This window comes from Microcaecilia unicolor, chromosome 2 (genome assembly GCF_901765095.1).
Source record: "Microcaecilia unicolor chromosome 2, aMicUni1.1, whole genome shotgun sequence".
In the NCBI taxonomy this organism is placed as follows: Eukaryota; Metazoa; Chordata; class Amphibia; order Gymnophiona; family Siphonopidae; genus Microcaecilia; species Microcaecilia unicolor.
In genome coordinates this window covers 130066802-130083735 of record NC_044032.1, presented here as the reverse complement: position 1 = coordinate 130083735, position 16934 = coordinate 130066802, and the positions used below count along the sequence as shown (strand labels likewise).

General features: G+C 43.1%; 1 protein-coding gene across 1 annotated transcript in view; it reads left to right on the top strand.

Annotated features, from left to right (window-relative positions):
- The window catches only part of LOC115463101 (baculoviral IAP repeat-containing protein 1-like), a 93365-nt gene that overhangs the window by 66080 nt on the left and 10351 nt on the right, over positions 1-16934 (top strand). The window contains exons 9-11 of the mRNA XM_030193313.1: positions 3193-3241; positions 5784-7937; positions 15974-16153. Of these exons, the coding sequence (XP_030049173.1) occupies positions 3193-3241; positions 5784-7937; positions 15974-16153 (2383 nt within the window). The remainder of the gene's footprint in view (positions 1-3192; positions 3242-5783; positions 7938-15973; positions 16154-16934) is intronic.

Below are 16934 nucleotides of genomic sequence, written 5' to 3'. Positions count from 1 at the left end.
TTTTTTGCTCCATGCTCTTTCTAGTCTTCTGACCTGTGTTTTTAGTTCTTTCAGTTCTTCGTTAAACCATGGGATTGAGCTTTTCCTATGTGAGGTTCTAGTTTGGAGCGGTGTTATCTTGTCTAGAACTGTTCTGCATCTGTTGTCCCACTCTTGTAGAAATTGGGGTGATTCTGTAGTTGTTGTCCATTCGTCGGTATATATTTGTTGCCAGAATGTTTGAGGGTCTATTTTGCCTCTTGTAGTATAGGTTCTTTTTTCTTGTTTTTGTTGTATCTCTTTTGTTTTCCAGAGGAGGGAAGTGTTTGCCTTGTAGTGGTCTGACCATGGTGTGGCTGTCCATTTTGTGTCTCTGATTGTGAGGTTCACTTCTGATGAAAATTTGTGAGTTTTGATGTCTAGTGTGTGTCCTTTATTGTGGGTGGGTTGCATGTTAGGCCAGTGGATCTCCCATAGTTGGAGGAATTCCTTGCATTCGTGTACATTATTTGTATTAGTATCTTCAAGATGAAGGTTGATGTCTCCTGCTATGAGAATATTCTGGGACGACAGACAAGTATATGATATGAAGTCCGTAAAGTGTATCTGAGCATCTTGCCAGTTAGCCGGGGGTCTGTAAAATAGGATTATGTTTAGTTGATGATGCAGGTTAGGGTGGGTGATTCTGACTGAGGCTATTTCGAGTTGGGGGAGGATCGATTCAGCTGTTGTTGTAACTGTGAATTGGGATTTATAAATTATAGCTATACCTCCGCCTTGCTTTCCTTCTCTTGTCCAATGGGTGATTTTGTACCCTGGTGGACAAAGCTCTAGGATTATTGGGTCTTTAGAATCATGAATCCAGGTTTCATTGATGAGAAGGAAGTCAAGATGATCTGCCATTATCCAGTCAGAAAGATTCCACTAAGAGGTATTACTCTTTTAAATGGAGGAGGTTTGCCATCTGGTGTGAGAGCAGTATTGTGCACACCTCTTGCTATGCACTTTTCTATAAAACTGCACACCCAATTCCCATGGCTTGCAACCCAAAAGGGGGCATGGCCATGTGGGACATAGGCAGGTCAGGACATTCCAGAAATTTGCATGCAGTGTTAGAGTACTCTGGGTACGTGCCCAAATTGGGCACCAGGAATTACACCTGATTTCAGCAGACAGAAGTTGTGATGACCAAATTTGGGCTCCGGAATTAGTACTATGCGCTATTCTATAAAGGACTCTCAACCTGGAGTACCCACTATAGAATAGCGCTGGGTGACATTTACTGAATCTGATTCTTTATATATATATATTATATATAATTGGACAGAACGCCCACATTTCACCCTAACTCCATCCCAGCACTATCCAGATAGTGACAGAGGAATTTGTCGCAGCACATAGAAGCCTTACCAAAGAAGAATCACATATACTGGAATACGGGTTGTCTTTTGTTCCTATTCTGGTGTATGATCCCTTTGTGAGTGCGTTTATACCAATCTATTCAGACAGTAAGATTCAGGTTACATTTTATTTTATATCTCTCCAGTAGTAATGGCTCAACTATAATATGTCCTTCACATTAGTTATATTCTGATAACGTGGACCTCTTGGTAGAGACATTTAACTTGTTGGTTTTGAAAAATGATGAGGTATATAATTCTAGTTGTAACAACCGCACCAGAGACCATGGGTCAGCTATTTAGTCTTTACAATCAGACTCTCTAGTAATAATTAATCTTGCTGATAAGGGTAGTGTCTGGTTTTATGGTCATCACAGAACTGTCTTGATAAAGCTGAAAGTCAATTGTTGGAGACATTTTTTAAAATAGATTTTTGGATACTATTTCTACTGTTCAGGGTCAGATTCAGCAATTAGTACAAGACAAGAAATCATCTTGTACAACCCAGGAGGCAGATTTTTAAAAGTAGAATATCCACATACTCTGTTTTGATACCAAAAACTCATAAATCTATTGTACAGACGCACACTAACATGCACTCCCCAATCGCTCTTGCCCATGTTAGCTCTCCCCTCAAAATGGCTGCTGTGACCTCTTGCGGCAGTCTTACAAGATTACCACTAGAGGTCATTGCAGCTATTTTGAGAGCAAAGCCAGCATGAACAGGAGTGACTAGGGATCACTCCTGCCCTGACTACACCCCTAAACCACCATGAATTATAAGATGGGCCCAGCAGGTGGGCAGGGAAAGAGGCAACTCCTGTTCAGAGGGGGGAGGAAGGGAGGGAGACAAACAGGACAAAACACAAATTTTCGGCTTCCATCGAAAACACATGGTCAGTTTTGGCCAAAACCAAAACCATGGCCATAGTCTTTCAGCTGAAACCAAAACCAGGCAGAAAAAGGATTTTGGGCCAGTTTTGTTACCATAACTGAAAACAAAACTGAAATTCAGTCGGTCTTTAATTGTACCAATAAATCTAGGACACTGCTATGGGGTTCATGATGGCCCCAAATTGGCATGCCTCTATGTGGATAATTTTGAAGTACAGTAGCTTTTATGATTCAATATACTGGCCCATAAGGCAGTTTATAGGGGATTAGTTTTAGGGGCTACAGCAGTGCACAGGGTGGTTGTGCAGTTGCAGAGTGTGGTTTTTGGGTATAGGGCAGTATGTAGGGTAGTGTGACAATGGTGGGTGGGAATTTTGGGGGATAGGGCAATTTTAAGGGAAGTATTTTTTGGGAATGGAACAGTTTGCAGGGTGATGTGGTGATTTTTTGGAATGTGGCAGTTTGTGGGGTGGTAGGTAGCAGTTGTGGAGGGTAACTTTTGTGTAGGAGGCTGTATGCAATGTGGTAGGGCAGTTGCAAATGTGTAGTGTTTGGGCTGTGGAGTTATTTTGACGGGGTGGATCAGTTACAGAGGGGTAGTTTTGGAGTGTAGAGGCAATTAAAGGGTTTGGAAGAGTAGGGAATTCCACCTTTTAAACTACCGTGCCCTGTTTTCTAACTGCTACATTTCACTGTGCTGAAAAGTTAGCCCCCTTTTGTGCATGTGTGTATCTATGTCTATATATCTATGGCAAAGGAAGAAACACTTCATAGTTTAGGTCATTTTCATGTACAAATTTTGTAGAGAAGATTTTCAGTGCATCATCTGCTTAGAAGAATTTAATGTACTATTTATTGGGAAATAATGGAAAACAATTTTGAAGATGAATGACATTAAGAAATGCAAATCTTTTTGTAGAAGACAACCTGTAAATTAGTGGAAGAAGACTCAGATTCTCTTGCTCCTGGTGAGTGATTACTTTGATTGCTGAAGAAATTCTTGTAGAGTTAATCTTTGTCCATGAAGCTTTAAACATGAAGCATTTGCAAATGTAAGTATCCTTGCAGGATCCTCATGAGCCCTGTATGTTCTTGCATCCAGGACCCTACCAACTCAGAGTAGAGAGGATGTATAATCCTTGGCACATTTTCTTTGTATGTGCAGCCCTCGGGGTATATGGGAGTCTCCTCTACAGTGAAAAATACACATGAAATTGATTATTATTTTAGGTGACGACAAAGAGCGTCCAAATCTCCCGTAAAAAACACCAAAAAACAACAAGAACGGAAGATGTACAGAAAGACCAAACTAAAATCACAGGTGTAAAAAAGCCAAATTCCTTTATTAAGACCCTACACGGTCCGTGTTTCGGCCAAAGAGGCCTTCTTCAGGGGTCTATGGATTGGCATATATAGATATTCTTCCAAAGGTTCACTCAAATTAAGACAAATCTTGTATTTTGGAAACCTGAACTTGTCTCTTTCCTCTTAGTTTCATTTACTTTCCTGTGCTGCACAGGACATGTTTCATTTTCAATTAGCCCTGAGGATTGCCGGCAGAGAGAGGGCCAACTCCGCGATCAGGGCGAGTGACCACCAAATAAATCGGAGAAGAGAGGAGGGTGGTCAGGCAGAGAAAAAAAAAAAAGAAGAAAATAGGACGCAGTACGGACACCTGGGAGAGAGAGGTGTCCGTACTGTGTCCTATTTCTTTTTTTTTTTCCCCCTGCCTGACCACCCTCCTCTCTTCTCCGATTTATTTGGTGGTCACTCGCCCTGATCGCGGAGTTGGCACAAGCCCTGCCCCCCCCTGGATCTCTCTCCGCCGGTGATCCTCAGGGCTAATTGAAAATGAAACATGTCCAGTGCAGCACAGGAAAGTAAATGAAACTAAGAGGATGCCCCTTGCCAGGAGGATAATCTTTTCGGAGAGAGGGTTGAGGTCACAGACAAGAAGCACACTGGTACTATCTATTCTCTCTCCCGCCGGACGCCTTCTGCATCCACCTCCTCATCTAGGAGTTTTTTGGGCAAGTCAAGGAGTGCCCCCAACTACTACACTATACGTAGGTACACTCCTTTGGCTCATCGGCCTGCTCAGGTTCAGCCCCAACACGCTTGTTCTAGTCAACAGCATGCGGCTAAGGTCCCTACTGCTCCCCAGTCAAAGCAAGGGATGAGTTTTTGACTGGCTGCAGCAGAGCATAGCCACAGTAAAAGTGTCTGTTCCAGACAACTTGCTGGTGAGGGGAAAGGTTAAAATTTTTTCACCAAAGGTGACCTCTCATAACCTCCAACTGGTGGGTTCTTCAAATAGTCCATCTTGGATACACCCTCAGTTGGTATTCCAAACCCCCAAATTGCCCTCCAAGAGCTCATTCATTCAGCTCTCAGCACAAGCAGATATATGCAGAGGAAGTCTCCGCCCTTCTGTAGGTCCATGCGGTTGAACCCATTCCACCAGGGGAAGAAGGGCGGGGATGCTATTCCAGGTACTTGTTTGTGCAGAAGAAGACGGGGGATGCGTCCCATCCTAGACCTAAGGGCCCTGAACAAATTTCTAGTCCAAGAAAAGTTCAGGGTGGTTTCCCTGGGCACCCTTCTCCCAATAATTCAGAAAAATGATTGGCAATGCTCTCTGGACTTAAAGGATGCATATACTCATATCCCGATACTTCTGCCCACCAGAAGTATCTTCGATTTCGACTGGGAACACATAATTTTCAGTACCACGTGTTGCCTTTTGGCCTCGCGTCAGCTCTCAGGGTTTTCACCAAGTGTTTAGTGGTAGTCTCAGCATACTACGCAGACTGGGAGTCCATGTGTTCCCATATCTCGACGATTGGCTTGTGAAGAGCACCTCAGAGGACATTGCTCGGGAGTCCATGCAGATGACTATTTGTGTGCTGGAACCAAAGTTAGGCCTGCTTTTATGAGATTCTATTTTGTCACTTAGCTATGTGGACACCCACCTAGCTTCTCCCTGACTCTGCCTGCAGAACACCCTTCTCCTGCCCATTTTTGAAATGGCCGGTCAGAGTCGATATTCAGAGTCAATTAAATGCCTCTGAATATCAGCAGAGAGTTCACTGAGCGTGATTTAAGTAGACAGGAACCTCTCCTGTCTACTTAAATCACTTTGAATATCGGGTCCAAAACGTCTAAAGATGTTTGTGCAGCGCTGCGTAAGCCTTGTAGCGCTATAGAAATGCTAAATAGTAGTAGTAGTAGTAAATACAAATGTGCAACAGCTTGATTTTTACTTTATGTAGCTGCTAATATATTTGATGTTTGTTTATTTTTGGCTTCTTCTATTGCAGTTTTCCAAAAAACAAAAATGCTGCTCAAAGTGGAGAATGATGTAACAACATTAGCATACAACACAACAAAATAACACATGCAGTGATATAGAACAAAATAAATCATAAACATGTAATGTTCTACTATTTACTTTGTCAACATTTCATTCTATTCCAGGAGATCTTCTAACTTGCTTCCTTCTGTTTGCAGGTGTGGTTCTTAGTGAACCTCAGTGGCTTGAAGATGCAAAGAATTTAAATAGAGAGATGACGAGGACTTACAATGATATTAAGTTCAGGAAAATATCTTCCTTTGGTGAATCTTCACATGTTGCCATTGATCTGAACACCCTCTATGCAGACATTTCCATTGTCTCTAAGGACACCAGAAACCAGCCTGTACAGCAGCTCACACTGCCTGAGGTTCTTGCAAACCTGAGCTCCATCACTATGATAGAAGGGGAAGCAGGAAGCGGAAAGACAGCGCTGCTCAGGAAGATTGCGATTCTTTGGGCCTCAGGACGTTGTCCCATACTGAGCAGGTTCAGCCTTGTGTTTTATCTCTCCCTTAAGTCCACAGAACGTGAGCAGAGTCTGGCCGACATCATCTGTAAACAGCTGGCAGGGTCTTCACTACCATTAACTGACCTGACCCTGAAGAACATAATCCAGCAATTAAAGAATCGGGTGTTGTTCCTTTTGGATGACTTCAGTGGAATGGATTCAGTCCCCAGTGCCATAGAAGAGCTGATGCGAAAGAATCACTTAAACAGACTGTGTCTGGCTGTTGCAGTACACACTGATAAGAGTGGCCAAGTGCGTCAGTATGCAAAGACAGTCATAGGCCTTAAGGAGTTCCCATTGTACAGCACGGTATACATGTTAAAGAAGCTCTTTTCACACAATATTCCCTCAATGGAGCATTTTTTTGTTGCATTAGTAAAATCTAAAACTTTTCAGGCTGCTCTGAACAATCCACTTATGACACTTGCCTTTTTTGCATATTGGGTACAACACCCAAAGGATAATATGTTCAACGATATAGCAGTTTTAAAAGCATATTTGTTCTACAACACATTTAGATTTCCTGAAGAAACAGAAATGGTAGAAGCCACACTGTCCTCGTGTGGAGAGCTTGCATTAAGAGGTCTCTTTGCATCACGCTTTGATTTCATTGAGGAGCACCTCACTGAAGCTGCTGTCAATGAAAATAACGCTCTCAGGCTGGGACTGCTGAGCAAATTCACCACCCAAAGATTTCATCCAGTCTATAGGTTCTTTCACCCCTCATTCCAGGAATTCCTCGCAGGGAAGAGGATGGGTGAGCTCCTTGGATCTGACCTTCAAGAAGAGCAAGAGCAGGGATTTCATTACCTACGAAAGATTAACACTTTTCTGAAAGTTGTAGGGCAGTATCACTATTTTTTAACTTACTCCTGCATTTCTTTCAAGGCAGCACCTAAAATAATCTCATATTTGTTTAGCTTGATGGATAAACAGGAATCATTTGAATGCCAATCAGGATACAGTAAACATTTGCAGGAGTATCCAGAGGTGACAGTTATGGAAAATGTTCTCCTTTTGCTTTTGAGCGTAAGTGAATTGCAGGATCATGTCCTTCCAAAGGTGACAGAGATTCTGCTGAACTTTGTCTTGAAAGTAACCGAAGACAGTGGGTCTGTTCATGCCTGTGCTCCCATAATCAAGCAGTTTCTTAGAGGGAAAACTCTCCATTTTAATCCAGCAGAAGCAAAGAGCAGTGATCAAAAGATTCTCTGGTTTCTGAGACAATACCCAGAAATCCTGTTACTACTGAGTGGCATTGAGATACATCTACATGGAAAAGAAAATGTCCCTAGCTTTGATGTTTCTGCCTTTGGAAATAGCTTCAATAGCTCGGGGCCCCCAGTAGTAGATCAGGACTATTGTTCAGCATTCCTCTCTCTTGCTGACTTTGCACAAAATATAGAAAATGTAACAGAACAAAAGCGCAAGCTATTTTCACTTTTCCAAAAACCTTCTGGACGTATGTCTTCCTTTGTTCACTCATTCCTGTTGGCTACTCAGAATCAGAAGGTGCCGCTTCTGATAATCAAAGCATCCGATGCTACATCTGTAATGTCTGTTAATGACTGCAGGCAGCTGATGGCTCTGCTCTCAGTCTGTGACCATATCGAGCTGCAGTTGATTGAGAGCCCTGGATTTGTGGAAAGTGTCAGGCCCGCAGTTGAGCAGTACAGGGATTCCTTCAGAAGGTGTAACCTACGTGATACAGTGTTAAGTGTGGCAGAGCAAGAGCTGCTCCTGTCCATGTTCTCAGTGGAATCCCTGGAGATCAACAGTCTGAAGGAAATGGCACTGCCAGGTGGGCTAACATGGTGCTTATTTACTTCTAGTCAGATAAAAAAAATATATCTTTTTAGTATTCTTTATATCCTCTGTCAGCTGTTGTTGTCTGTCATGCTTAAATTATTTGGGAAGTTTGGAGTTAAAAAAGTGTTTAATTCCTTTTACATGGTACACCCTGAAAAGGCAAGGTCCACCTTCAGAAGCTGCAGAGTGAAGAAAAGTAATCGTGGTATTTGGAACGTGGATTCTGGGATGGGATTCTGGGATGGGGATAGATACAGTTATAAGGCCCCAGGGGATCACTCATATAGCTGCTCAAAGCAAATCACACATGAGAGGTGCATTTTCAAAGCACCTAGACTTACAAAGTTACATAGGTTCATTTTCAAAAGAGAAAAAGGGCCAAAAAGTGTAATAAAGCAGCGTTTGGACGAATTTCTTCTCAAAACGTCCAACTCGGTATTTTTGAAACCTGTTGTGCAGGCGTTTATCTAGGCAATTCATCTGCAGTATGTCCAAATCACAAGAGAGTGTGTTGGGAGCAGGATTAGGATGGGCTTAGGGCGTTCCTAACAATTGGATGTTTTACAGCCATACTAGAATAAAACAACAACACCTACTACTACTACTACTACTTATCATTTCTATAGCGCTACTAGATGTACGCAGCGCTGTACACTTGAACATGAAAAGACAGAGCTTACAATCTAATTAGGACAGAAAAATAGGACAAGTAAGAGATAAGGGAATATTTATTTATTTGTTACATTTTCCCACCTTTTTGCAGGCTCAATGTGGCTTACAAAGTACCGTAAAGGGGTTTGCCATTTCGGTTGATAGAAAATACAAGATTGTGTTGAGGTCAGATGAGGTAGAAGTGAATCGGGCGTTATGGGGTCGAGGGGAAAGAGGAAAGTAAATTGTCTAGTACAAACATTGATTATGTTGTGTTGCTGGGTGTGAGGATTTATGTTGGATCGGTGGGATAAGCTTTTTTGAAGAGGTGGGTTTTTAATAATTTCCTGAAGTTTAGGTGGGCATGTATTGCTTTCATTGCATATGGGAGTCCATTCCATAGTTGTGCGCTTATGTAGGAGAAGCTAGATGCATAAGTTGTTTTGTATTTTAGCCCTTTACAGTTTGGGTAATGTAGGTTTAGGTATGATCGTGCTGATCCAAGTCTGTTTCTAGTTGGTAGATCTATGAGGTTTGTCATGTATCCTGGGACTACGCCGTAGATGATTTTGAGGACCAAAGTGCAGATTTTGAAGATGATCCGTTCTTTGACTGGGAGCCAGTGCAGCTTTTCTCGAAGGGGTTTAGCGCTTTCGAATTGTGTTTTACCATATATCAGTCTGGCTGCTGTGTTCTGGGCAGTCTGGAGTTTTTTTGTGAGTTGTTCTTTACATCCCGCATAGATTCCATTGCAGTAATCTGCATGGCTTAGGACCATTGATTGTATTAGTTTATGAAAGGTATCCCTCAGGAAGAAAGGTTTTATTTGTTTGAGTTTCCACATTGAGTAGAACATTTTCTTTATTACGGTTTTTACTTGGCTCTCGAGAGTGAGGTTGAGGTCGATTGTGACTCAGAGTATTTTTAGGCTGTCTGAAATAAGGGAGAGTGTGTCCTGGGATGTTTATGGTTGCGGGTTTGTAGTTGTTATGTTGAGATGAGAGGATAAGGCAGTGTGTTTTTTCAGTGTTCAGTTTCAGTTGGAATGAGTTTGTCCAAGAGTCCATGATGTTCAGGCCATCATTGATTTCATTGGTTATTAAAAGTGAGGATGATAAAATAAGGGTTCTGAACAAGTGAATAAGGGTTAGGAATTAAAAGCAGCTACTACTACTACTACTATTTAGCATTTCTATAGCGCTACAAAGCATACGCAGCGCTGCACAAACATAGAAGAAAGACAGTCCCTGCTCAAAGAGCTTACAATCTAATAGACAAAAAATAAATAAAGTAAGCAAATCAAATCAATTAATGTGAACGGGAAGGAAGAGAGGAGGGTAGGTGGAGGCGAGTGGTTATGAGTCAAAAGCAATGTTAAAGAGGTGGGCTTTCAGTCTAGATTTAAAGGTGGCCAAGGATGGGGCAAGACGTAGGGGCTCAGGAAGTTTATTCCAGGCGTAGGGTGCAGCGAGACAAAAGGCGCGAAGTCTGGAGTTGGCAGTAGTGGAGAAGGGAACAGATAAGAAGGATTTATCCATGGAGCGGAGTGCACGGGAAGGGGTGTAGGGATGGACGAGTGTGGAGAGATACTGGGGAGCAGCAGAGTGAGTACATTTATAGGTTAGTAGGAGAAGTTTGAACAGGATGCGAAAACGGATAGGGAGCCAGTGAAGGGTCTTGAGGAGAGGGGTAGTATGAGTAAAGCGACCCTGGCGGAAGATGAGACGGGCAGCAGAGTTTTGAACCGACTGGAGAGGGGAGAGGTGACTAAGTGGGAGGCCAGCAAGAAGCAGATTGCAGTAGTCTAAACGAGAGGTGACAAGGGTGTGGATGAGGGTTTTGGTAGAGTGCTCGGAAAGAAAGGGGCGGATTTTACGGATGTTGTAAAGAAAGAAACGACAGGTCTTGGCAATCTGCTGGATATGAGCAGAGAAGGAGAGAGAAGAGTCAAAGATGACCCCAAGGTTTCGAGCTGAGGAGACAGGGAGAATGAGAGAGCCATCAACAGAAATAGAAAACGGGGGGAGCGGGGAGGTGGGTTTGGGGGGGAAAATGAGAAGCTCGGTTTTGGTCATATTTAATTTCAGGTGGCGTTGAGACATCCAGACAGCAATGTCAGACAAGCACGCTGAAACTTTGGTTTGGATGCAAGGTGAGATATCAGGGGTAGAAAGGTAGATTTGGGAGTCATCAGCATAGAGATGGTAGGAAAAGCCATGGGATGAGATTAATGAACCAAGGGAAGAAGTATAGATAGAAAAGAGGAGGGGACCAAGAACAGAACCCTGAGGTACGCCGACAGGCAGAGGGATAGAAGTAGAAGAGGATCCACCAGAGTGAACACTAAAGGTGCGGAGGGAGAGGTAGGAAGAGAACCAGGAAAGGACAGAGCCCTGGAATCCAAGTGAGGACAGGGTATCGAGAAGTATGCTGTGATCGACAGTGTCAAAAGCAGCGGAAAGATCAAGAAGAATGAGGATGGAATATTGACCTCTGGATTGAGCCAGTAATAGGTCATTGGAGACTTTAGTAAGCGCAGTTTCGGTTGAGTGGAGAGGGCGAAAACCAGATTGTAGTGGGTCAAGAATAGCATGTGAGGAAAGAAAATCAAGGCAGCGGCGGTGAACAGCACGCTCAAGTAATTTGGAGAGAAAAGGAAGGAGGGAGATGGGTCGGTAATTAGAGGGACAAGTAGGGTTGAGTGAAGGCTTCTTAAGGAGAGGTGTGACCACAGCATGTTTAAAGGCAGCAGGGACAATCACAGTGGAAAGTGAGAGGTTGAGAATGTGACAGATAAAAGGAATAAGAGCAGGAGAGATGGCATTAAGAAGGTGGGTGGGAATGGGATCAGAGGAACAGGTGGTACATTTTGAGGAAGAAAGGAGAAGTGTAGTTTCCTCAATAGTAACTTCAGGAAAGGAGGAAAGGGAATGAGGGGAAGGAGAGAGAGGGGAACGGACTAGTGGAGGGAGAGGTGGTGAGGTAGAGAAAGCAAGGTTTATCTTTTGAACCTTGTTGTGAAAGAATTCAGCAAGGGTCTGAGGAGATAATGAAGGGGGAGTTGGGGGAGGGGGCACCTTGAGGAGAGAGTTCAATGTGGTGAAGAGAAGTCGAGGATTAGAGCCAAGAGAGTTGGTCAGTTGGATATAATAATCCTGTTTGGCACGTAAAAGAGCAGATTGGAAGGAGGTCAGCATGAACTTAAAGTGTAAGAAATCAGCAAGGGCCCGAGATTTCCGCCAGAGGCGTTCGGCGGAGCGGGTACAGGAACGTAGGTAGCGGATATTAGAAGTCAGCCAAGGTTGGGGTTTTGTACGCCTTACAGGGCGGGTCATCAAAGGTGCAAGAGTGTCTAAGGCAGAGGATAGAGTATTGTTGTAAGAAGAAACAGCCTCGTTGACAGACGTGGATGGTGCCACAGTAGAGAGGAGGTTTGAAACATGGGAGGATAGAGATGAAGGGTCAATATCGTGAAGATTCCTAGATAAATTAGATAAGATAGGACGGGACTGGGAGGGAGGAGATTTAAGTGTGAAAGTTATAAGATGGTGATCAGAGGAGGGAAGATCAGAGACAAAGAAACTAGAAGGTGAACAGTTGGAGGAGAAGATGAGATCAAGACAGTGACCATTTTGATGAGTGGGGGAGGTGGAGCATAGTTGGAGATTAAAGGAGGACGTTAAAGCGAGTAACTTGGAAATATAAGAGTTGGAAGGATCATTAGCAGGAATATTAAAGTCACCAAGGATGAGAGAGGGGGAGGAAGGATCATGGAAGAAGGCAAGCCAGGCGTCAAAGTCACTGAGAAAGGATGAAAGGGACTTATGAGGGGGACGATAAATGACCGCTATTCGAAGAGGCAGAGGAGAGAAAAGGCGGATAGAGTGGACTTCAAAGGAGGAAAAACAGTGAGATTGAGGTGGAAGAAGGGGTTGAAATCTGGAGGAGGGAGAGAGAAGTAGTCCAACACCGCCGCCACGGCCAGCAGGGCGAGGCGTATGTGAAAATAGATAACCGCCATGGCACAGGGCTGCGACTGAAGCAGAGTCATCAGGGCAGAGCCAGGTTTCTGTTATGGCGAGCAGATGGAGGTGACGTGAGATAAAGAGGTCCTGGATATAGAGGAGTTTGTTACAGATAGAGCGGGCATTCCATAGGGCGCAAGAGAAGGGCAGAGAAGAGGAGGGGAGTAGAGGAATAGAGATGAGGTTAGAGAGGTCATGGTGAGATCTGTAGAGCAGCATCAAAAAGGTGGGCTTTTAGCTTAGATTTGAAGACGGCCAGAGATGGAGCTTGACGTGCTGGCTCAGGAAGTCTATTCCAGGCATATGGTGCAGCAAGATAAAAGGAACAGAGTCTGGAGTTAGCGGTGGAGGAGAAAGGTGCAGATAAGAGAGATTTACCCAGTGAACAGAGTTCGCGAGGAGGAGTGTAGGGAGAGATGAGAGTGGAGAGGTACTGAGGAGCTGCAGAGTGAATGCACTTATAAGTCAATAAGAGGAGTTTGATCTGTATGCGGAAATGGATAGGGAGCCAGTGAAGTGACTTGAGAGGGCTAATATGAGCATAGCGACACTGGCGGAATATTAGTCGTGCAGCAGAATTTTGAACAGATTGAAGAGGAGAGAGATGGCTAAGTGGGAGACCTGTGAGAAGCAAGTTGCAATAGTCTAAGCGAGAGGTGATAAGAGTGTGGATGAGGGTTCTGGTAGTGTGCTCAGAAAGGAAAGGGCGAATTTTGGTGATATTATAGAGAAAGAAACGACAGGTTTTAGCAGTCTGCTGAATATGTGCAGAGAAGGAGAGGGAGGAGTCAGACCCCAAGGTAACGAGCTGATGAGACAGGAAGGATGAGAGTGTTATCCACAGAAATAGAGAATGGGGGAAGAGGAGAGGTTGGTTTAGGGCTACACCTAGGGCTACAACTTCAACATTCTGATCTAGACCTGTTTTTAGAACAAATAAGGCACAAAAAGGTGCCCTAAATGGCCACTGGAAGGAGTCAGGGGTGACCTTTCCTTACTCCCCCCAGTGGTCATCGTCCCCCCTCCCACTATCCAAAGATGTGAATGAAAACAGTATATACCAGCCTTTATGACAGCTTCAGATGTTATAGCCAGTTCTATTAGAGCAGCAAGCAGGTCCCTGGAGTAGTTTAGTGCACTGTAGAAAGGACTCAGTCTTGTGGTGGAAAATGTGAGCCCCCCCCCCCACACTCACCAAACACCTACTGTACCTAAATATAGGTGACCCCTTCAGCTGTAAGGGCTATCATTGTGGTGTACAGTGGGCCATACTAAGTTTTTGGTGGGTTTTGGAGGGCTTACCGTACAATATAAGGGGGCAATGGTGAGATGTGTACCTGAGACCTTTTATGTGAAGTCCACTGCAGTGTCCCCTAGGGTGTCCCATTGCTCTCCTGGGATGTCTGTGTGGCCAGTCTACTAAGAATGCTGGCTCCTCCTACATCCCAATGACTTCATTTGTGTATTTTTTACTTGGACCTTTTTTCACCCCCCCAAAAAAAATGAACGCACAGAGCACAAAAACATCTTGCATGTGGCCATTTTCGAAAAAAAGAGAGAGATGTTTTACTGTTTCAAAAATGGCCATATTTCCTTTTCAGATTTGGGAGGTTTAGCTCAAAACGTCCGAAGTCCAATTTAGATGTCGTATCGAAAATGCCCCTCATAGAAACCTATGGAATTTTGTAAGTCTAAGGGCTTTGAAAATGAGCCCCATGGAGTATTATTCCAAACCAAAAATACACTTTACTAAAGTTCAAAACTCAGAGAAAGTGGTATAAGAAATCCAGTCCAAGCCTAATCAAAACCATATAGTTCAAGTGCCCAGTTAGAGAAAGTCCTTACATTGTCACTCCTCATGCCATTTGAGAGCAACTGCAGGAAATCTGGGAGTTCCTGTCTCTCCCTATAGCCGTTCCTGGAACCTCTGGAATCCTCTCCTACAAAGAGAATTCATCTCTAAATCATTTATAAATAAATTAAAAAGCAGCGGTCCTAGCACAGACCCCTGAGGAACCCCACTAACTACCCTTCTCCATTGTGAATACTGCCCATTTAACCCCACTCTCTGTTTCCTGTCCTTCAGCCAGTTTTTAATCCACAACAGGACATTTCCTCCTATCCCATGACCCTCCAATTTCCTCTGTAGCCTTTCATGAGGTACCTTGTCAAACGCCTTTTGAAAATCCAGATACACAATATCAACCGGCTCCCCTTTGTCCACATGTTTGTTTACTCCTTCAAAGAATTGAAGTAAATTGGTCAGGCAAGATTTCCCCACACAAAAGCCGTGCTGACTTGGTCTCAGTAATCCATGTCCTCGGATGCACTCTGTAATTTTGTTTTTAATAATAGCTTCTACCATTTTCCCTGGCACCGACGTCAGACTCACTGGCTTATAATTTCCCGGATCTCCCCTGGAGTATTGTGTTCAATTCTGGTCGCCGCATCTCAAGAAAGATATAGCAGAATTGGGAAAAGGTGCAGCGAAGGGCGACTAAAATGATAGCGTGGATGGGACGACTTCCCTATGAAGAAAGTCTAAGGAGGCTAGGGCTTTTCAGCTTGGAGAAGAGACGGCTGAGGGGAGACATGATAGAGGTATATAAAATAATGAGTGGAGCGTCTGTTCACGCTTTCCAAAAATACTAGGACTAGGGGGCATGCGATGAAACTTCAGTGTAGTAAATTTAAAACAAATCGGAGAAAATTTTTCTTCACCCAACGTGTAATTAAACTCTGGAATTCATTGCCGGAGAATGTGGTGAAGGCGGTTAGCTTAGCAGAGTTTAAAAAGGGGTTAGACGGTTTCCTAAAGGACAAGTCCATAAACCACTACTAAATGGACTTGAGAAAAATCCACAATTCCAGGAATAACATGTATAAAATGTTTCTACGTTTGGGAAGCTTGCCAGGTGCCCTAGGCCTGGATTGGCCGCTGTCGTAGACAGGATGCTGGGCTCGATGGACCCTTGGTCTTTTCCCAGTGTGGCATTACTTATGTACTTAAAAATACCTTGTTGCTATCCAATGTCTCCAGAGAGACTTAGATTAAATAATTTACAGACCACGTTGGAGCCTTTTAGACTGCTTTGGAACTCCTCCAATATTTCAGATAGAGAAAATGTACACTCTGCCTTTCCTTCTGCCTAATGCAAGATGTTAGCTCCTTTTGACTCGACTCATGGCAATCCCTCTTGAGGATGGGTTAACACTAACAAATTGTAAATAAGAAACTGCATCAGTGTCAAGAGAAATCATTATTATAAATGTTTTAATTTATTTTACTTCATTTCTTAGTAGTATAAGAAATTTCTGTAAATGTATTTGTTCTGTGCTTCTTTGCTTTTAGAAGGCCTGCTGTCAAATTTGAACAAATTCACACATTTGAAAGAACTGACACTGAATCTCTCTGGAAACAAAAACCAAAAAATAGGTGATTTATTATTACCTGATGGATTTAAAGATATCAGTACCATGGAGAAACTTTCACTAAGTGTATATGATTATCGAAATGGCTCTTCCAGACTAGGTATGCTCAGTTCATCTTTCTGCCTTGTTTTCATTTAAAATTCACCGTTTTGAATGCAGGACATCCTAAACCTTTCTTAGTGTCCCCAGCCCATTGGCTGTTCAGGATATTCACAATGGATATGCATGAGATAAATTAGCATATACTAGGTCTGCAATTCATGCATATTTATGTCATGTCTATTCATTATAGATATCCTGAAAATCCAACAGGCTGTGGGGTCACTAGGAAAGGTTTGGGAAGTCCTGTCCTGAAGGAAGAAGAGGCCAGGGTCAATTAAACTCTTCCAAGAAGTTTCACTGACTACTTAACAGTATGTATGAAAACATGATACATTTGTACATTCCCTAGAATATGTTTAAAGTTTCTGATTTTTGATTATAAATGGAAAAGCCTGATAAAACACTCCTGGTGCAGAATATGGGTTTCCTGGGTATAACTGAAAACCCCCCTGAAAATCCTCCTTTCTGCCGCATACCATGACAGGAATGAACCTCCTAAGCCTGGGGTATTGGGAGTATGATATCAGACTCATAGGCGTAGTTTGACTGTTTCATTTGGGGGGGCAAAAAATGGGCGGAGCATATTAGCATATCATTTGCATATATACATATGCAAATGAATATGCTAATATGGAGGAAGGAAATGAAATTTACAGGCAAAATATCACAGATGCACATTTCAAAAAGCTGACATTTCAATTAATAAATTATGAATAAAATAAACTTTTATTTACCTTTGTTGTCTGATCATGTAGTTTTTCTATTCGCTTTGATCCCAG